The following is a 21980-nucleotide window of genomic DNA, read 5'->3' on the forward strand; positions in this document are numbered from 1 at the left end:
ACCATTTCATTTCCCCCCTATTGGAGAGGCTCATGTTCTCTTCTAAAGTGTGACTGTTTGAATTGAAGCAGAGCCCTCTGCCAAGAGGGTGGTCTTGTTTTCATTTAAAAAGAGTCATGTGTCCTTTTAAGAAACAGAGAGAGAGAGAGCGAGAAAGAAAGGAAGGAAGGGAGGGGGCAGAGGAGAGATAGAGAAAAAGGGGGAGAGGGAAGGGGTTGATGAGATCATTTTCTGAGCCTGGATGAATCAGCTTTTCTGTCGAGAGAGAGAGAGAGAGAGAGAGAGAGAGAGAGAGAGAGAGAACTCGGCACTCTCTTAATCCATACAAACAACTGGCCTCTGCAAATGAGAAGTACTTTGAGATGTCAGCTGTGACCGGGTTTCCCTGAAGGGTAGCTCAAGTTAAAATAAGAAGAAAAAAACCAATAAAAAAACCCACGGACACTAAAGTTAATTCGTTTGTGTCTCGTCACTCAGAAGTTTGTACGGCAAACCACTCCTGATGTACAGAGGTGTGAGCTGTTAGAGGATGACCTATCTGCTTTATATAATTCTTGATTTTTTCTCCCCCTTATGCTCTGAAAGGTAAGTCAGAGTGCAGTAATCCCAGTTTGGTGTTCTAAGCTGCTGTATTCACTGTCTTATATTCCACACATACCTAGAGAAACACACAGGCCTGTTCACTGCGTGCGTTTTGCCACAGAAAGGTCGAGGGTGAAGTGTTCCACAGAATCAAAACAAAAACAAAAAAAGCGTTTTTAAAGTCAGGCCTCAGCAATTTGATGACAAAACCTGACTTAAAATAGAGAACACTGCAGAGGATGTATACAAGTGTCTCACAAAATGAGTCAAAAAATGCTATGGGTAATTAATTGGTGGTAACCCAATAGCTGCAGGAAAGGACAACATCAAAGAGCTGCAGGATTCTCTTAACGGCCACATGTTAAACAGATGTTGAAATGAAATATGCCAAAGATCAACATGTGTAATCAATAACAGCAATGAGCTCAACTTGGTTACCTTATAGGGCAATACGTCTTAATTTTGGAGTAATGACACAAAAAGGCCTGAATGCAGTTGAAATGGAAGAAAAATATTCAGGGTATTTGTGATCTCTCAACAGATTTACATCAGGTCATTGTGTATTTTGTATCTGGTTAAGATAGTTTCATTGCTGTAGATGGTAAAAGTAAGTCACAGAAAGTAGAATATGTTTGTGACAATTTGTTTTAACGGTTAGTTTTAATTAAAGAGTAGAATTAAATAATTCATAAATAATTGAAATCCTGTATGGAGCTACTGCTTGTGAGGTCGCTCACTTCAGCCTCCGTTGTGAACAAGGACACTGTTGCAAAGCTCCCGGCCAGTCAGCGTCAGTCTGATTCAGAGCTGCAGCACCACCTATTGGCAGGAGAAGCAACTGCAGGTGCTGTTTAGCACTACAGATTTCCTGCATAGACTAGAATTATTAAGACTTTAAGTTAATTATTAAGTATTCAGGTGACCAAATCATGTGAATGGGACAGAGGACAATGCTTTAGTCATCTCTAGATATGAAAACTACTAAGTAGTACCAATTCAATGGTAGGGGAAACACTGAACATTAGATTAAATTTTTCAGATGCAAGCAGGACCTTTGTGGCTTTACCACAATCAAAGCCTTTTATACAGCCTAAACTAGTTCCGTTATCTTTGGACTCAAACCTTAAGTTGTATTTAAAATAGTATTTAATGTAGTATTCATTGCAGCTGTAATGACATGTCCTTGGAAACACCATCCAGTAGGCCTTCAGCAGCAACATTCTTTTTTCTCTCCGTTGAAGTTAAGAGACTAAATTAATAAACTACTGTATGAATTTATTTTATTAACTTGAGTATATGCCAGATCACAAAGACATCAAATCGGTAAAATTTTATTTCCCAAATTTGTCATCATACAACTGTCAGTTATGGGAAAGGAGGCAATTATATTCATGAATGAAAAATATTGCATTTAACAATACAATGTCAAACCTAACCTGCATTTTTTAAAAAGCAACAAAAAAAACAAAAACATGCACAATACAAGATGCAGCGTAAACATGGATAAACTAAACTTAATAAAAAAAGAAAAATATATGGAAACACGAGAAACTGCACCGGATGTTTAACAGCAGTTTGACAGCCATCGAAATATGGAATCATAAATTAAAAATTTGTGTCTTAAAAATCAACTTCCACAAGAGGAACGGTCATGAAGTCCCCTTTCAGTAGGGTCTGTCTCTGCGCTCCTGGCGATGGTCCCTTTAACGAAAAAAAGAATAGTGAATAACATACAGATTTGCACACCAATATTCAGAGTATCTGCTCACAGATTTGCAGTACATGGCCATTTCCCAATTGCATCTAACAAAATTTGTAGTGAGCCATTTGGTATTATTCAATAGAAAGTGAAAGAAAACATTAAATTGTTGATTAGAGGAACTTAATCCTACCTCATGTCCATCTTGCCACCTGGGGGGCCCATTCCTCTTCCTCCTCTTCCACCCATTCGGTCCATGGGGGGTCCTCCACGACCAGCCCCACGAAACCCGCCCCTATCCATTCCACCACGTCCTCGGAATCCGCCACGGTCGCCTCCCCAGCCTCCACGGAAACCTCCAGGGCCACCTGGGCCACCTACTCCCGCTGGCCCACCGCGGTCCATACCTCGGCCTCCACGCATTCCCATTCCACCTCTGCCTCTGTCACCCCCGGGGGGAAAGGGAGGTCCACCGCCTAACCCCTCTGGTTTGGGAGCTTTGCACTGGTTACACTCCATTCTCCAGGCAAAGTTCTGGTTGCCACAGCCCCTGTGATCACAGACCAGTGAATTACAAACTCACCTTTGACATGCGGAAAGCAAGGCATCCAAGATAATGTTGCATAATGAGAGTAATACATACGGGTTAGGGCACTCCCAGTCTCCGGCTCTTTGCTGCATGTTGCCGCCTGTTGGTCCACCTCTGCCCATTCCACGGGGACCACCTCGTGGGCCGAACCCACCGCGCTCTCCTCCACGACCCATCATACCTAATAAGACAAGGAAGAGATTTTTCTAAGTCATGGCTGTATTCACAAAATTTCCGCTGTAGCACATTTTAATCATGATACAGAAATCAACTGTTTTTCACAAGCAGCAGAAATATTAAAACCTTATGAATATGTAGCTTCTTATGAAGCCAAAAGTCAGATATTTCAATGACACTTCCATATGACAAAAGCAGCAGACTGAATATTCTCTTGCATAATCCAACACTAACAAACTCAGAAGACACGTACCTCCACGACTCATCATGCCGTCTCGCATGGGCATGCCACCTCTCATTCCACCCATCATGGGCTTCCGGCGTGCCATGGCTACCTTCAGCCTTCGACCTTGGAACTCCTTCCCTACAATAAAAAACAAAAGACAAAAACATGAACAACCATTCCTAGTTATATCAATTGGATCTATTTTAAGATGCCACCAGATTTATGCTTCTCGATTATTATTTTTAGGTGATGTACAGTCAACCAAACATACCATCGAAGTGCTCTACAGCTGCTTTGGCACAGATTGGCTCCTCGTAGGACAGAGTGGCATCTCCCTTGGGCTTTCCTGAGTCCTTATCCGTGTAAATGTTGATAGCTGGCTGGCCAAGTCTGCGGTTAATCTGATACGTGATGAGAATTTATTTAGTTTACACATTAATTTATCTTACATTAACATACAGAGTGAATAACTAAACTCACCCTAATTGGACCAACATGCTTAAAGAATTCTGCCATTTCCTCCAGGTTAGCCTTCTCAGACAACCCTGTGATGTAAATCGTGCTGTTCTCAGAGTCATCCTGCTCTTCAGGGCGTCCTACATCAAACACAAAGAACAACGTTAAGTAAATGGTGAAAAAAAAATGTCATTTTAAGAAATGTATTTCGGTGTGTGAACCAGCAATGTCAAAGAGTAACAAGGGATAAAGTGAGAGTCTACCCACCCATATCTCGCTCATCGCTCATAGGTCCTGTAGTCCATCAGTTGAGGGGGAGAGGGACAGATTGAGAAAAGTCAGTTTGCGCGACTTCAGTTTCATGTACAACACCTGAGTACTACAACAGATAATACACACTCCCTTATAGACAGAGCCATACATATTGGGAAGTTGAACATGGCACCTTATGGTACACCACAATTCCCACAAGTGATATATTGTATTGAAGAAAAAAACAAAAACATCTCAGACCCTTTGGCAAATAATTGTGTCATTTGAAAAGCCTCTTAGACCAATACGAAATCCTCGAGAGAAAAAAAGATTCAGTCTGGACTTGTTGATGTTAAAAACAGTAATGGACACGATAGTGAAATTTGTCATTAACCTCTCAAAAACTCTTTGTCAAACCATAAGCAGTGACTGATTATACCAAGTACCCCAGAGAAAATGGTCTCAGGCATTGAATAAAAATATCCCCCTATATCCTCAGATATGTTCATAAAATTTTGAATACCACAATGTAAGACATCAATACTCGAAGCATATTTGCTCAAAATGTTTAAGGCTTTTAAAGGACTAACCAGTGTAATACACGTTAACTTACCACCAGGCTTACTGAAGCCACCTCTGTCTCCAGCGCCGCTATGGGGGAATAAATGGAGATATGAAGGCGTTTTCCCTTTTACAGCCACTTCCATGGCTCGAGCAAAGTGGCTTGATTGAGGGAGTAATCAAAACATTCTAACTAGTCGAACAGCAACTTAAAAACTCCCCCAAATTATAATTACACAATCTATTTGAGGGGATAAGTGTATTAACTATGTGTCATACCATGACTTACTGTGTACAATCTCAGTGACAGTTTTCATTAGTGGATACATTGATGCAAAAAATATTAATGGTTAACATATTCTCACTGCCTTTGAAAATGTGACAAAACCCAAACATTTGTACACAAATAGAAAAGATTTCAGATGCATTGATGGCATATGTGGTTGTACCCAGACACAAGCTAGTAGGGTTGTCAAACGTATGTTGTTGAGGTCCCTTGCAACGCAGGCACGCTTGACCGCAGTTAGAAATCTTTGTCGACTAGACGAGGGACCACCACAAATTTTGCTAAAGTTTGTTGTGAAGAAATCAGAACAACGTAGGAACATTGCATGAACAGGGACTAAACACCGACAGACACTCACTTCCTGCAGCAAATTTGCTAGATTGTGTCACATACACAGGTCAGTAAAAGTACCAATACCAAGCTGTAAAAATAAGATTTTCTACAATTAAAGGAAATGCAACACTGCAAGCATATAGGAAAATTGTATTAAATTTAAAATTAGCCAACTTAATTATGCAGAGAAATGCCAAGACAGTTATACTATTATTTCATTAGATTCTTATTATTCATTAAAGGAAGGAAAAACATTCAAGAAGAGTATTAATAATGTTGTTATGCGATCAGTATTTGACATTTTCTGTAGCTGGAGTGTGTTATGCCAGCTGTTAATAAAAAGAAATTATTCTTGTGCCTTTTTTCTTTTTACCGTGGTGTAGAGAACCGTTTTTTCAAAAGTGGTATTGTATCAAAGTTCAAAATGATGGTACCGTGACAACCCTTCAAGCTAGTAACCCAATGACATTTGTTCTGACAGAACTGACAGCTGAATCAGAAATGTACAAGTGTAAAAACACAATGCATCTGAAATTTCACAAAATGACCTGGTGATCACATCCACCAGGTAAAAAAAAAAGAAAAGAAAAGAAAAAAGATTACAATTATACAATATTCAAGACAAATCAGCACCAGAAAAGTAGTTTACAGTGTTAACCAAGGTTATGTTAAATTTTAAAAAACAAAGACTTGGTCAATTAATATACCCATCATGCTTATAAAAACCACCATCCTCAGTTCTTGAAAAAAGGCAGAACCCCGAATCTTTGTTTAAGCTCCCTCCTTCTGCTTAAGCTGGCGGCTCTGTACTCAGTACAGATACTTTATAGAGAATAGATGGTTTTATATGGCTCTCAGTGTTACCTGTACGGTATAAATGTGACAAAGCATGTTAAAAAGTGTTCAAAGAATGTGATCAAACATTTGTAAACATTTGTATTCCAAAAACATTTCAAAATGACATGACACCCCCCACAAGAAAACAAATTCACCAGTGCAAAGCTGAAATTATGCTGCAATTAAAAAAGGTATGAAGGGATCTGTACTATAGCTAAATTTATGAATGTATTTAGGGTTTTATACCTATTTGTGGAATTTGTTTTGAGATATTCTAATTTACAGCTACTTTGGTAAGACTGCAGATTTGCTCCGTTAAGAGTACTATATTGTTTAAAAATCTGTGTGCATTCACTGTACATGAAGATACCAGTCTTTGAGACCTCTTATTTAAAAAAAGTTTAAACTGCTGTACCAGAGAAGTCCAAATCCCAGAAAAAAGAACCTGGAGTAAGGACTGATGATTCACATACCCTTTCTGACCAAAGTTTCATCAAAAACAATCAAACCAAGCTCTTTCACGGTGCCAAATCCGAAAAAAAGTAAATTTAAGCCACTGAGATTTACACTGTTCAAGTGCGTCTGTAGTCTTAAGAAAACTAAATATGATGATTCTTCAATGTTAATGTTTTTATATTTTAGTTTAACTGCAGTGATAGAAAATCTAAACCAAGACAAATACACAATACAATCTCTGATCACCATAATACCTCTGGCATTTCTTTTGGTAATAATTACAAGTCCCTTTCAGGGGGCTTGAATGTCAGTAAATCTAAGTTTGGGTTTGGATGAACCCTCAAAAAGGACCGACTCCAAACTGTTGATTACAGTCCCTGTAGACAACAGGAACAAAGTGTTTAAATACCCAATCTGCATCGAGAGAAATTTTGATTGGTACCAGAGTAAATGTTTTGAGGTCCAGCTCAATTAAGTTCTCATTTCACCATCATGAGGGGGACATCGATTAAATACATGAGAAACAAAAAGGTTTAATACGCCTGAAGGCAGTTTCGTAGCCACTTTCAGATTAGACTGGATCACACTAAACCAAACCCTTGGATTGAAGGTCTCTTCCCCAAGAAAATCTCTAGAGCACCACTACAATATTGTGACAGTAAACAACCAAATATCTGTTGAGTCATGTCTTTCTCCATGATGTTTTAAATCACCATATCTGTTCCCCACCCCTCCAATTTTGTCAAGGTGTTGCGACACCACAAAACACTGCCAGTACATATTTGGCAAATATAGACAGTGAATGTTAGAAAGACACGTGTCATTTGTTCAAAATTGCTTCCAGTCCGCTTTGACCCAAATACAAGTTTATGTGATGAATTTTAGGTTGGCTTGATATTGACACACATTTAAAAAGGTTCATTAACGTGTTTTTGTACAAGACATGGCATTATAATCGATTCATATTAAATCATCCGCTAAGACCAATGTTGAAGCTACAATACCAAACGTCCCTGAGAAAAGAGAAAGTTTCTTGTTTCCTTTGTCTCCCTATATTTGATGCAGTGTAATACTGAGGTCTTACTGTTCGCACATGTGATACCACTATTTTAATGGTGCCATCTTTTTGGGGTTTCTTCCTCGGGCCAGTCAAATGAGAACAACTGCTCATTGCCAGATACAGCTTTGGTAAAAAACAACCACAACCTGGAAAAACATTTGAATCTGTTTGAAAGTTTAAAAAAAAAAAAAAAACCTTGTCAAGAGGAAACTATTTGACCAAAATATTGCGCCCGATCAAACATAACTATGAAATGCGATAGAATGCCCTGCATGGGGCCAATGTCTATTCATAAAGTCTTTAAAATATCAATGCTGTGTTGTAGGGTTTTGCATGACAAACTTAAGTTTAAGGGCTCCAGCACCAAAATGACTGCAGAATTTTTGAAACATCTATTGCATTCTTCTTTTACCAATATGATGTGAAATTGACCTGAGGGGGTATTGTTGAGACAGTGTTTGAACCTTCCTTAAGGAAACCCAATTATAATTTTCATAATGTGTAGATACAATATTCTTAAAATACAATTATATTACATTTCCTGACCAATAAATTACCAAAAACGTTATCACTAAAACTAATGAATTTATGTTGTAGGTTCTAGGATACTAACTGTTCAACCTAAAAGTTTATGCACAGGTCTCTAATAGTTAATGAACTTGAATTTTTTTTTTTTTTTTTTTTTTTTTTTTTTTTTTAAAAGGGAACAAACCTTTTTCTTACCTTTGGCCAAATGAGAGGCAGGGTTGAGAGACATTAGAGGCCAACAGCTACAATTTCTCCCAATGTACTACATCTGCCATCACAGTCCTTGGGCATTATAGGAGAGACCCATAACTTCCCAGCTGACAAATCATGGCCTTTTCATTTTTTAGAGAATAAAGTTACATAAATGTAATGTACATCATTTTGGCCTATTCCAACTGTTTTAATGGGGACTTGTCTCAGCCCTGCCCCAAGTGGCCACAGCACCTGTAGAGTTAAAATACATTTGAGGAAAGGATTGAGGAAAGACACTTACCCCATGCCACGACCCATGCCTCCGCGTCCACGATGCATCATTCCACCACGATCAAAGCCATCCCTGCCAGAGCCCCTGCTATCCCCTGCACCTTGGTACCTTGAAGTCTCAGAGCCAGAGTAACCAGAACCTCCACCCTGGCCCTCTTGTCTATAATTATCTTTAAAAAATAAATAAAAAAAGAACATATGCATCAAACATAATCAACCTATATTTACTGTGACAATAAACTGGACAGTATGAATGGCCATTAGAAAACAGTTTAGCAATGATGAAAAGTAAAGCTTACTGTAATGGCTGGACTGGTTGTAACTGGGTGGTCCACCTTGTTGGCCATACTGGTTGGCTGAAGACTGCCCATAAGAACCAGCAGCCTGAGGGGGGTAAGCAGGAGGAGTCTGTTGCTGTGGGGTCTGCTGTTGATACCCCTGCTGCTGGCTGTAGCTGGCCTGCTGGGCCTGGTAACCAGGCTGTTGCGTCCCATATCCTGCTGGCTGGGTGTAGCTATTTTGGTTGTAGCTAGCTGGCTGTCCGTTAGCACTGTAACTGATAATAGACCAAGTAAGACAAGGCATACGGTAAAAAGAAATGTACCTTCTTGTGGAACTTATTATTTGGTTCCTTACGGAGGAGTACATACCTCTGTGGTGCAGTGGGGGCAGCCTGTTGGCCATAGCCAGGGTAAGCAGACTGGGCGGTATAGCCTGGTTGAGAGCCGTAAGCCTGCGTTGCAGCTGGAGTAGCAGCAGCTGGAGTACTGTCATAACCACTTGCTCCGTAGCCCTGGGCTGACTGCGAGTAGCTGTGAGTGGTAGACTGTGCAGCAGGATAGCCAGCTGTAGAAAAGCCATAGTTAGCAATAGAACCTTGTTTTCGGCAAACTATGATGAACCAAAAAGGGGGCCTAAAATAACAACGATCAACTTCAAGGATTTTTCTACAATACTAAGAGTGTTCAGGCTGCAGACAAGCTTGATAGTGGAATAGAATTCAGTGTTCATATTTACCACTGGACAGGTAAGATTGACATATTCAAGCATTCAAATACCTACAAAAGCTGTACAGTTCAGCAGTAATTGTTGTACATACAAAACGGATCTAAATCTCGGTTAGCGATGCTGAAAAAAATCTGTAGCAGCTTAGAAACAAACAAAAAGAAAATTAGTCACATCTCTCTACTCCAATGACTGACCTGAAGCTGGTTGGCCGTATGAGGTTCCATACTGTTGCTGCTGCTGCTGAGGGTAGCCTCCGGCAGCAGGTGTTGCCTGGGTATAACTGCTGTCTGCAGCAGCAGCAGCAGGTTGGGTATATGATCCATAACTCTGCTGGCCATAGCTCTGCTGAAAGGAAAAGGCATACTTTAGCTTCCAGTTGGCCTACACATCATCTAAACATAAAGACTGACAATGTAATCATTTACCAGAATAAAAAAAGGACATGCATATTGATAATTGTACCCATTTTAAAGGACTGTCTTTAATAAGACAAATCATATTTCCTGTAGATCTGTAATCTGTTAAAATCCCATTACATAGATGTTGAGAACAGTGTGTGCTTCCATTGATATTAAGATTTACAAATTAGGTCTTGAGAATGTCAATTATGACAATCTTAAATCTGTAAAAAAATAAAATTAAACTAAAAACCACATTCTGAGCACAAAGCAATTAGCGACAGTCAAACAACCGAGCCTCACCTGTGCAGACTGTCCATAACTCTGTGAGGGCTGGGCAGCATAAGAGGCATACCTGTAAATAATCAAGAAAAACAGATCAAAGCTTTGGCCTTGTGAAAAAAAAGGGCTCACGTTCGCTTCCCTGTTATGATTTTGATAAGTTACTAGGATTTATAGTAGATAATATGCAGTGGAGTGATAAGTACAATATTTATCTAACAGATTGGTGCAACGAAGCAAAACGTAACAAGTACATCGAAACGACACTTAAACACGGTACTTTTGAGGAATGGAGGACTCTTACCCCGGCTGGGCGCTGGCCTGGTTGTACGAGCTGTAATCTGTGGAACAACAGTGAACGTGTCTGTTAGCCAACGACTCCTCGTTCGAACAAAGCATTCGGCGCGCGCGAGCCGCACGCTACGCAGACCGGTAGTTAGGTCGCCATTGAGCGATACCACGGCAACGCTCACAACGCGTCCCAGTTAACGACTCGGGACTTCAAGAAACCTACTAGAAACCATTTGCACGAGTGTTTGATAAACAAAACAGCCAACGTGTGTGACATGGCGTCCGCGAGCCACATCTGTATAGAGAAATAATCATGTTGAAAATACGAGTCGAGGAGCCCACCTGACTAGGCCTTGTGCCTGGCGCTAGCCAGGCAATGTTCCATTTAATATAAACCCAACGGACGAATTATGCACAAAATATCTTCAAAACAAATAACTAACCCCTCTTCGGTGTAGATCAAATAACATAATATAGCTAAATTCGGTAAAAGATACAAAAAATCTTAACTCACCCTGAGCCGACGCCATTTCAGAGTTTCAACGCAAGACGACTGCACAGAGCTGGTCCGCGGAGGAAGTGCTCTTCTCTTAGCAAAGACCGCGAAGTATCGCGCGATTTAACAGTGCAATGTTCTGTGGGAAGTACAAAAACGAGCTCGTTCATTGGTTCATTGGTTCACTGGTTCACTGCTTGCGCATGCGTACAGGCACGTCTCCTGGAATACCAAAAATGGCGGGCAACGGCGTAACAGCTCACATATTTTCTTTGATTTTACAGCATTGAAGTACTGCATTCCATTTAAATCGGATTATGGTTATGGTGTGCCTTTGATCTTTGCATCGACGAGGATGACATTTGCATCATAATGGAATGTTCGGATTTGATTTTTGTTTTTTACAACTGCACTGAAATACTACTAAGTAGTAGTAAAACTACTACAAGTAGTAAGTAGTAGTAGTAAAACTCAAACAATTCACAGAAAACCACTGGCAGTGGTGTGTTACCCACTAATGCAAGTCTTTATTGTAGCAGCCACAGGAAACACAATGTATTTGTTAACAATGTTAGCACTATCTTAACCATACATTTTGTTTATTTTCATGCTGAACACAATGAAAAAAATGTTGTGTGATTATCTGAATTAAAAGAACACAGACATCAGTGTGCTTTAATCAGTACAAGGATTTTATTGTGTAGATTCCCGATGGATCATATGCAGATGACAATAACGTATAAGGTTATCTGAGTTCCTGTTTTCACCTTAAATTAACTGTGACCTCTCTGAAATAGTTTATGAAATATTTAAGCAGAACTCTACTACAAACACTTAAACAACGAAATACTGCACCGGGAAAAAAAATGACCACTTTGTCAAAAATCACTTATATCACCAGTGCTTAAATATTTCTAATCAAACAAATAACCAAACATCAGATTTCTGATTAATCCTGGGATGCGCTGAACAATAGGTGGAAACCACTGAACTACAAGTACCGCAATGTATAAAAATAGTTAGCCCGCTTTAACTTGAAGACATCTATCAGTAGAACACAGCTTACACATTTGTATTCACATAACAACATATAACAATTTCAATCCAAAACCCAAAGATTATACATTTTCTGTCACAAAAACAGATTTGCATTTTAAATGATTTTATTAACAAATGGTTACAACACAACAGTCATATTAAAAAATAGTGTTGACCTGTTACCTGCAGTGTGTCCAGTTGGTGGCGGTAATGCGCCTTTGCCAGCTGCTAATAAACACGAAGAAGAAACCTACGTGACGAAGTGCGGAAGTGGTCGTAAACATTTTCACACTTCTTTCATTTATTCTTTATTTTTATCGCATTTATGTACTCGTGTTTAAAGCATTTGCTAATGGCGGAGCATCAGTTAAACGTGTGGAGGCTCTTCTGTCGTCGGCAAACAGGATGTGACGAGACAAATCTGTTCAGACAGTTGTAGTTTAATGTGGTGGTTATATCTGTATCTAACTGCACTTTTCATTGATGTGAGGCGCTGTGCCTGTTATGAGCAGATACAGATGTCTGTTTACCAGAGCGGCGGCAAAGGCCGGTGAGTGGATAAACTCCAGCTGGTTTTAATACAATGCTCGGCCGCATGTTGTCAGTGTGGTATTGGTTTGGATCAGATCGCCCTGGATTCTGTTTGGGAACTTCTTCATGGGTAACACTTACGTTGCTGATGTATGTTGGAGGCATCCAGGCAAGTCTCAGCTTGGGTCCAAACGGAGACTTCCCAAGGCTCAGAGGTAACTCTCCTGTGTAATCTGGTATTTCAGTGTTTCAGTCAAATCAAAGCATGAAGCACACCATCTCCCCCAATCTCCTCAGATGTGCTCCTGTATGCCCTCAGTCATGACGAGCTGCTGTCTCTGCTGGTGAGTGTCGCTCTCCAGCTGCTGGTTGGACCATGTCAGGAGCGTCGGTGGGGAACGGTCGCCTTCCTTGCCCTCTCCGTCCTGACGACGACCATCTTACCTCTTCTATACACTCTGGTCCTCTTCATCGGTGGTGGGGAGGCGAGCCGGATCTGTGGCTCCTCTGCCATCCAGCTGGCCTTGTTTACAGCGTTGTGTCGCCAGGCGACACAGAGGAAGCTGCTGGGGTTTTTGCCTGTCTGGTTTCTCCCCTGGATTATTCTGCTGACTGGTCTGCTGCTGCTGCCGGGGACACCTGCCCTGCTTCACTTCTGCGCAATATGCATCGGACATAACTGTATCCTTTCCTTCATAGGAAAGTCATAGTTGACTTTGGCAAATGTGATCTCTAATCCCATTCCTTGGTAGATGTATTATTCATATCTCATATCTTACTGGTAAATAGAAATGGATGTCATCCTGTATCATCTCACCACATCTCCATCAAACATCAACCAGAGTAGAGGTCTAATCAGCCACAGTGATTAAGTGGGTGTGCAGGGATGTTAAAAGGTATTTGATAACAAATTTAAATGCTTCTTATTTTCTTCATTATAATTTTTATATATTTAACAACAATGACTAATAACTTCCCTAACTCCTGGGCACTATTTTATTAGGATTAAATATTGCAATGTCATCGTCTTGATAACCCACAATAGATGGGCGTGTTATTTGTTACTTGGGGTTGGAGCCAAAGTGAGCACTTATCCACCAAATCTATAATGATATATATTTCAGTATAAATAACACAATGTCTCTCTCTAGACTTTTTATTTCTTATATTACTTAATATAACCCAGATCGTCAGCCCTTCATTGGCATGTTACAGGAGTTGGAGGAGGCCAGGGTCATGGATTTCATTCCTGATTGGGCATATGTTTCCTCTTCAGCGAGGCTCAGATTACCCAGCTACAATACCTCACACAGGTGTGATTCCTCTCATTCATAGTGTCGTCTCACTGAAGGCCCAGAGTGGCAAATTTTGTCTTTTCATCTTCATCTTTTGTCACACATCTAGGTCACTCTCTCAGATCATGCCAGTTGATCAGGTTGCTGCTCCCCCCATGAGGGACCTCTCTGTTCTGACCCACCGTCCGTGGAACGAGCCTTTGCCTGCCTGGATAATAGAGGAGTCTGCTGCGCTCTCCGAGACAGATGTGCTGGAAGAGCAGATGCTAAGTGCAGGGATACTGGCCTCATTGCAGGAGGCTCCTGATGACCCTGATGCAAAGGTGGAAGTTCCTAAATCATCAGTTTCCTCATTGCGGTTAGTAATAATTTAGTATCACCATGAATATTATGTTTGTTTTCTGTGATATGTTTCTTGTTTTTCCCCAAAAAACTTAAACCTCTTTACATTCAATTGGAAATACAGTTTCATTTGTGAATTCAAGTAATCATTCACAGTTGACTTAAAGATCACTGATTCTTTTCAGACTCCAGCAGCTGGAGAAGATGGGCTTCCCCACAGACAAAGCTGTAGTGGCATTAGCAGCCTCAAAACAGCTAGATGGTGCCATCTCTTTGCTTATTGACGACAGTGTCGGCGAACAAGCTGTGGTGGTTTCAAAGGGGAAGACCCCTGTGCCATCGCAGAGAACCTAAACAACCTCACGTTCCCGGACTGAGTTCGTGACAGTATTTGCACGTATACAGTAAACTGGACATTAATAATGCTTAGGTTTTGCTGTGTTTCAATATTATACATATTCCCGTGGGCTTCTCGTTGAACCATTTTAATGATCAGATGTTTTCCATGGAAGTGTGGCAGAAAAGACTTGAGTTTTTTGTAAATGTAATATAAATGTGTCAGCCTCTGTTTCTGCACATAAAACACATCGGAGAGAGTGGATGTCATTTATTTATGTTATGATATTGATTAAATCAATATTGATGAAACACAAATGAAGGTGCGACATGTTTTTTAAAAAACAATGAACATTATTTTATTACACTGATCATCTAGACAGGATTATCTCAACACAATAACACATTTGCAAGAAAAAAAATCAAAATATGAGACGGTTACACAACAGCATACAAAATGAACTACAATTGATCCTTTTAAATAGTTTCACAATAAGTTTGATATAAGATGAAAAAACAATTATCAAGTCTTTTCATCAGGACAGTTTAAGCAGTTTAAGTTTACCAACACAGCAGTGGTAAAAATATGTTCAAGTTCCAGTAAAAGTTTAGCTATTTCCCGTGTGTGCGTTAATATTTCTTGAAATGGATCAGATTGAATTTCAACATGTTTTGTTCTCAGAATGCAACATTATTTATTGTTTCCATTGATATGAAGCCAAATTCAAATGCAAATATTTGTGCATTTTTTAAAGAGCTTAAATGTAAATATTCATCTGTGTGTACTTTATAACACTCACACCAGAAAACCACAAAATCACTGCTAGCAACATTTATCTCAGTAAGAGAAGAGATGACTTCATTTTTAGTGCACTACATAACATTGAGTTAAACAATATGATAGAAGTATAACAAAATTAATAATAGAAGAGGTTTGTTTATGAAATTGTGTCCTGCAAACTGTACATGCTCAATATACTTAAATAATGGAATCTCGTCAGATTGCAGTTACATTGTGAAAGCAATACAAACTCAAATCCAGTCTCTTTTTCTCACATCTGATTTCTCCTTCAAATGATTACTCTGAATGACCCCTATTGTCCAGAACTGTTTGCACTCGAGGAGCACAACAGACTATTCAGATTTTCCTTTTTTCAAACATGATGATGATCTGAGGCTCCAGTTCTGTAGCCAAAGGAAATGAGACACACAGGGTACATCTGGGTGTATTATGTATAGATGAGTGTGTGGTTATGGCATCATGTGTGTGTGGGGGGGTCAAACTAGTTCTCAAGTTCCTGATAGAGGAGGAGCATTGTGGAGTATCAGTGGAGTTTCCCTGAGGTGTCCCCCATCCTAAATCTGATGGTACAGCCCAGAGAAGGTACCAGATAAGGTCTAAATCTGTTGAGTGCCGATGAGACCTATAGGAAGGGGAGTCAACCCAGCCCGTGATCCTCAGGGTGAGCGGGGGTAGCTACTTCCCTCGAACCTTGGTGTCGGAGGATAGAGGAGAAGCAAGTCGATATGGGAGCGCACCTGCTCGTTTATCTCTGTAGAAACTAGGGGAGGCTGTGCCAAACGGTCCATCCCCAGACCCTAGATCAGGCTCTGTTGAAGAAAGACAGCAGTTGGAACGGGGCCTCCCTGTCCATCAGTGTGTGAGTGTGTGTGTGTGTGTGTGTGTGTGTGTGTGTGTGTGTGTGAACATGTATGTGATGTCCTAGTTCAAGTCTGCTCTGATATAGCTAGGTCATGAGTGGGGTTTTTATATTAAAATTGACTTTTGTCAAAGTCTAAAACATTTTGGCTGTTTGGCATTTTTGCTTAATAAATTACTCAATTTCTTTATTGATTATCAAAATTGTTGTTGATTTATATTATGTTTTTGGACAAAATTTTATGGATTAATCACTGCAGAGTCACTGGCTAGACGAACATACTTTATGTCCGTCTGTATGTGAGAACCTACAAAACATGATGATACAAGATTAATATTGATCTTGAGAGCTAAGTCTCTCAAAACTTGATAAATTTCCAAATTACTTTCATGATGAAACGACAACAGAGTTAAAGTAAAAAAAAAAACAATCTTAGGGATAATGTATTTAATGTGTTAAGTTTATTTAGTGTTCGAGACAGAAGAACTCAGCAGGACTGTTCGTGTGTGGTTTGATCCGATTTGATTGATAGTTCTCGTCACATCAGCAACCAAACAAGTCAACTGTCTTCTGATTGGAGTTCAAATGTCCTATATTAGTGCTTGGAAGTGTGTGATGATCATCTTTTTCCAACTGAGTCTCCTCCACTTTAAACTAGTGAGAAGTGCACAGAGCATCAGAATAAATGCATCAGCTGTCTGAAATCACCAAAAATGTTCAAACTTTGGCAGAAAGCCTGTTTGTGTTCAGAACTTTTAAAGTAAAATCTGTGCTGCCATCGTACTGAGGAATCATCACAACTACAACAATTCATACAAAAGAATATATATTTCTAAAAAAACATCTACTTTTCAATGTCTAGATCAACATTCAACACTTCAGTTACAAGTGGTAATCATAAATACTTCTAACGCATTTCAACATTTTCTAAATCTTGTCAAAAAAAGTCAGTGAGGGCCGGCAGAGCTGTGGGTGGGGATGAGTCAGCGTTACCTGGCCAGATGATAGCCTCCAGCAGAGTCACCCTGCGAGCCAGAAGCTCAAGGTCTGCCTGCAAGTCGTGGAACATCTGCAAGCTAACGTCCTATCAGAGAGCAGTGACAGGGGGGACTTTGTGAAGGGGTGGAAACACCAGCCCGAGTCCTGGGGCTGCTCGTGACTGTTCCCACTCCCTGTCCTAGTAGTGAGGTACGGTGGGAGTTTGACTAACCCCCCCCTCACCTTTGACCCCTGCCTAAAGCTGACCCTGCCTCAGGCCTCCTACTCACCATGAATACCGATCATAGTCTCAAGGATTAAAACCCTCTCGGCTAAGATCTTCAGCGCCTCTCTGATCTGATGTATTCCGTCCCCCTGTGAAGATAGATACAGCCGTCAAGGTAAGGAGCACCAGCCAAAGAATTGCTCGCCAAGATGCAAGGCATTTTTCTCAATACAGTTCAGCAGTTAGAAGGTTAAAACAGTCTACATGTCTGCCCAGCACTTCACACATGATCTACTCCCTGTATTTCTCTTTATCTCCCTCATTCTCTGGCCATGCTGCTGTATGGAGTCACTGCCATGCTGAACTGGGCAGCATCAGCATGCACATTACAGATCAGCCACATGTTGGTGACATAACACAGGTGAATTACACTCTCCCAGGATTTAGACTGGGTCATGCCATCTGCATTCCTTTTACTGGGTAGCAGTTAAGCCAGGCAAGTATTTTTCAGCATCACAGCGATCATTCTTATTGCTGTGGTCACAATAATAACCTATCTTTATCTGACAGAATTAAATAGCATAGAGTCACATTGAAATCTGATTTGCCTTTTGTTAAGGGGTCTCAACTTAAATAAAGGAAGTAGTAGAACACGAGAAGTAAAGTAGGAGGCAACTGAAAGCATCACCAATACAAAACAAAGCATGCAGAGAAGAAGCCCAGGTGAGTGGTTTCACCATCTGATTAGTAAGACAAACCAAGGACATACTTTATAGAAAAAAGGCAAAGTTTCACAGTCTTACAGCTACTGATCACATTTCATTTTTATGCTATAGGGATTACAAAGTCAAGCCCCTTGACCACAGGCTGTTCAGGGCGGTAAAGATGTGCCTATATTCCACCTGGCTGTTCTGTATAAAGGGTACAGACATGGTATTGTATATCTAAAATCTAAAATCACACACTGGGATAGCAATATGCCGGCTATGTTTGGTTCTCTGTAAACAAGCAAAATTCGGCATAACAGGTCTTCCGAATAGCAATGTAGCAGGATGTCTGGTTAAAAGAAGCTACACTTTGTTGCCCAGTTCAGTCCAAACTTTGTTTCTGACCAAAACATCTCCACAACTTTAGGATGGATGGGCATAACATTTATTAGCACATTCATGATGCCCCGAGGATAAATCCTCTGATATTTCCTGTAGCACCACCAAGAGCTGAAAATTTGTAGCTTTTAGTGAACTATCTTAACAGCTATTAGGTGGATTGCAGTGAGACTTGGTACAGACATTCATGCCCCCCTCAGGATGAACTGTAATGTAATATCCTGATCCTCTGACTTTTCATCTTACTCCATCATCAGGTAGAATTTTTTGAATTTATCCTAGCTACTTTGCCTTATTTCTTTTTTAACAGGCACTGTGTTATTTTACTCAAAAGATGCACATTGTTGATTTTCATATCCAGAGAATAAAGGTTATGTGGTGCAATACATAAAGATGAAATCATGCAAGGTTGTATAGTGGGATAGAAGAGGATAGCTGTATCCACTCCACTCACATCAGAGCACAACACCTCTAAGCCCAACAGGACCCACCACTGACATAATATGGAGTGATTTGGCATATACATCTCATCTCATTTTCTTTGTGGATCATTGAAATATTGTGTCTCTGTTAAATCAGACAAACTGATTGGATTCAAGACAGAACAGATAAGTTAAATTTAAATGATTATGGTTATATTTTGGTTATAGTATATATTCTGTTTTACTATATTCTTACACTCCGTCAGAGTTGGTGTATGGTGTTGTTACACAATTGGCATTGTTTATTGTATTTAATATTTCATATGTATTTGCCAAAGTCAGATGCTGAAAAGGTGACTGTGAAAGGTAGCCATGGGGACAGCAGCTTGCAGAGGGAGTCAGACAGCTTTAGGGTCAAGAGGACAGTGTCGTGACAGGGGACAGCAGTCCAGAGCACACCCCAAGGACCAACAAAGACAAAAACACGTTAACACCAAAAGATTTCACACATACAATCTGACAGGTCAAGAGACAAAATCATATATGCACAAACGAAAATCCACAATGCATAATTGACACTGTGATTATCAACAGGGAGGAAAGTATGGACTTGAGAGAAACCCTGACCCGCGACGTATGTCATGGTTAGACATAAATCAGATCACTGAATAGATTCATTGCATTGCAAAGTGAACACATGATTACATAAATAAAAATATCTTACATTTAGATTGCTCTTGTAAAATGAGAAGGAGATAAAAGAAAAGCAACGGTTAGAAAGACAGAGAAAACATTTAAAGCTCAACAAAGGAACGTTAAACTTTTCTTTAACTGTCCTTCCTGTGCAGCCCCTGTGTCACCATGTTAAATGTGAACTTCCACCCACTACTGTCTTACCGGCAAGCCCTTCTCTCCTGGCTCTCCCTTGGGACCCGGTGCTCCCTGTGGAGAGATTTTTAAAAAATCCTGTTTGACTTCAAAACATTTATATACACAGTGCAGCAGTTTATTCCAACATGAAGAGCTCTGAGACTGTGTTGTAACTGGTCAGAGTGGTTTGTAGTGCTGCTGGTTAGTGTAGTTTACAGAAATATAACCAGCCATGACATGTGTTGATGTTTCGCCCTACACGCCCGTTTACTCAGGGTATAATCTTCAAGGTAGTAAGGTGGAGGTGGCTTACCGACTCGCCTCTGAAACCCCTCTCTCCTGGGTAACCTAAAGGACCCTGAAAAGCCAAAGGCATGTCTCAGAGTTACATGAAAAAAGAAGACGAAATACAATGTAGCTCTGGGTGCACTCACTCTCTCCCCGCGCTCTCCCTTTGGCCCCACAGGGCCCTGTGTTCCAGGAGCTCCAGGTTTCCCCTGTATTGCATCAGATTGGAAATTCAAAATGACAAAAACAAATTTGCAACAAATCTGACAGTGTTAAATTCAGTAAAGAGACACCATTGCACCAGTGTACTGTGAGCGAGCTTACATTCTGTCCTGATGGACCAGGAGGTCCTACTGGGCCCTTGGGACCTGGGGGACCTGCACGATAGGTAGAAACATTCATAGTAGCTGTGCAGTTGTGCTGCCTGGGCAAGAGCCCTGAGCTCAGCCTGATACTGTACATGTAGTACCTGTCGCTATTTGCAACTTTATATAGCTTGAGAGGAGCATTCAGTGTGTTGACACAAATCACAAAAAACTGGAACTAAAACCAAGACCAAATAACATTGGAAAAGTTAAATAAAAAAAAGTGGGCTGGAAAAACAGCATATATACATTATATGTATAACCAGTATAAAAACCACTAACCACTAAAATCTTGTGTGCAGTTAGGGATAAACACAATAAAGGGACTGTTAAATAGACACTCACCGACAGGCCCAGCGGGGCCCTGAGGTCCTGGAACTGGTAGACCTCGTGAGTCATGGAAAGTGTTGGTGAAGAAAGGGTCTTTTCCTCGAGCTGCAGCCGAAATACAAAATGTGTGTTAGAAGCTACTCTCTCGGTAAAGGACAGTATTTGCAAACATTAACTGAACTGACAAATCTGTAATTTTGCAGTTCAATCTTGTGTTAAAAAATGGAAATTGAATTTAACCTTCAATCTGTCGAACCTTTACACAGCATGGTGCTGCTTTAGTGACAGAAAATGTAGCCTCACTTTCCAAACAAACTTCAAATGAATGTTATGAGGTCAATTATTCTTGATTTTATTTTGCCTTTTGGGGAATCATTGGGATCTGAACCTCCACACGCTCCACCAATCACATGTTTGTTTTTTTTATTTTTAGACCTGAGAGAAAGTGCTGCCTGAGAAATGAACCTGAAGAAGCCAGTTGCAAAATGCATTTTCTTCCTATGAACTACTGAGGGAAAACGTAAAGCGTTAAGCCTTTCAGTGTGCATGGTTTTAAATTGCTGCATGAGCCTCTTGCCTGAAGCAACTGGAAACCTTTGTTGCCGCAGCCTGAAAAACTAAACGCAGGTTCCTCTTTCACAAGTTGGACTCACCTCAAGGGGGCAGTGTTTTCTAACAAATACTCAAACTTTATCTGATGACTTCAGCAGGGGAGTAAACTAAACTAAAGCATATTCAAAAGCACTGTCACTGGCAGATCAGAGTCATTTAGAAAATTGGCATTATTGCATGAATACTTGACTCCACATCCACTGTGCAACAACATACATAACTACCTGACTGCAGAGAGAGCACAAGAGGAAGAGGGTGGGGAACGTGTGCGCCATAGAGGAAGTGTGAGGTCATTGGGTCATTTTATACCGACAGGATACGCAGATCCAATCACAGTGCAATGCATCGGGAGATACAGAGTGGAGGAGGAGCCATACACATCCTCCAGATGCCAGATCGCAGCACACTGCTAACAGATCAGGACCAGGGGTGACATCCAAACAAGAGCTTCTCTCTCTGTGTCCTAGTCTGTTTCTACACACAGTCTCTCTTTTCTCTGTAAAGTGTCCACTCTCTCCGCTGCTTAACGTTCTGGCTGCTGCTGCTGCTGGTTCAGGGAGCCTCTCCTGTTCTGCAAAAG

General features: G+C 40.5%; 3 protein-coding genes across 10 annotated transcripts in view; 1 reads left to right on the forward strand and 2 right to left on the reverse strand.

The window, feature by feature from the left end:
• Positions 1-1897: 1897 nt before the first annotated feature.
• Positions 1898-11142, reverse strand: ewsr1b (EWS RNA-binding protein 1b). Of its 3 annotated transcripts, none has more exons than XM_047328954.1 (15): positions 11019-11142; positions 10518-10554; positions 10235-10286; positions 9728-9875; positions 9176-9371; positions 8825-9081; positions 8536-8695; positions 4595-4632; positions 3997-4023; positions 3754-3869; positions 3545-3674; positions 3301-3411; positions 2925-3051; positions 2475-2831; positions 1898-2283 (listed from the first exon to the last, which is right to left on the reverse strand). In XM_047328954.1, the coding sequence occupies exons 1-15, from the start codon at positions 11032-11034 to the stop codon at positions 2247-2249; spliced, it is 1809 nt and encodes a 602-aa protein (XP_047184910.1). In that variant the 5' UTR covers positions 11035-11142; the 3' UTR covers positions 1898-2246. The 3 variants fall into 3 exon arrangements, with proteins under 3 accessions (XP_047184910.1, XP_047184911.1, XP_035495384.2); XM_047328955.1 differs by having other exon boundaries at positions 8825-9075; positions 9728-9878; XM_035639491.2 differs by having other exon boundaries at positions 9728-9878.
• Positions 11143-12249: 1107 nt separating this feature from the next.
• rhbdd3 (rhomboid domain containing 3) lies at positions 12250-14802 on the forward strand. 2 transcript variants are annotated; one of them, XM_035639499.2, is made up of 5 exons: positions 12250-12784; positions 12867-13250; positions 13756-13882; positions 13974-14222; positions 14392-14802. In XM_035639499.2, exons 1-5 carry the CDS (start codon positions 12622-12624, stop codon positions 14558-14560), a joined length of 1092 nt encoding a protein of 363 aa, XP_035495392.1. In that variant the 5' UTR covers positions 12250-12621; the 3' UTR covers positions 14561-14802. The 2 variants fall into 2 exon arrangements, with proteins under 2 accessions (XP_035495392.1, XP_035495393.1); XM_035639500.2 differs by having other exon boundaries at positions 12651-12784; positions 12889-13250.
• Positions 14799-21980, reverse strand: part of emid1 (EMI domain containing 1) — a 47495-nt gene continuing 40313 nt past the window's right edge. The window contains exons 10-17 of one of the 5 annotated variants that reach the window (XM_035639492.2): positions 20804-20893; positions 20418-20470; positions 20240-20302; positions 20119-20163; positions 19833-19877; positions 19660-19671; positions 17472-17556; positions 14799-16153 (exon numbers count right to left, since the gene is read on the reverse strand). In XM_035639492.2, coding sequence (XP_035495385.2) covers positions 16020-16153; positions 17472-17556; positions 19660-19671; positions 19833-19877; positions 20119-20163; positions 20240-20302; positions 20418-20470; positions 20804-20893 — 527 coding nt within the window. In that variant the 3' untranslated portion in view covers positions 14799-16019. Of the gene's footprint in view, positions 16154-17185; positions 17288-17471; positions 17557-19659; positions 19672-19832; positions 19878-20118; positions 20164-20239; positions 20303-20417; positions 20471-20803; positions 20894-21980 lie in introns of those variants that run through there. The other 4 variants (XM_035639496.2, XM_035639494.2, XM_035639495.2 and 1 more) reach the window with 4 other exon arrangements.

Source organism: Scophthalmus maximus, chromosome 19, assembly GCF_022379125.1.
Source record: "Scophthalmus maximus strain ysfricsl-2021 chromosome 19, ASM2237912v1, whole genome shotgun sequence".
Classification (NCBI taxonomy): Eukaryota; Metazoa; Chordata; class Actinopteri; order Pleuronectiformes; family Scophthalmidae; genus Scophthalmus; species Scophthalmus maximus.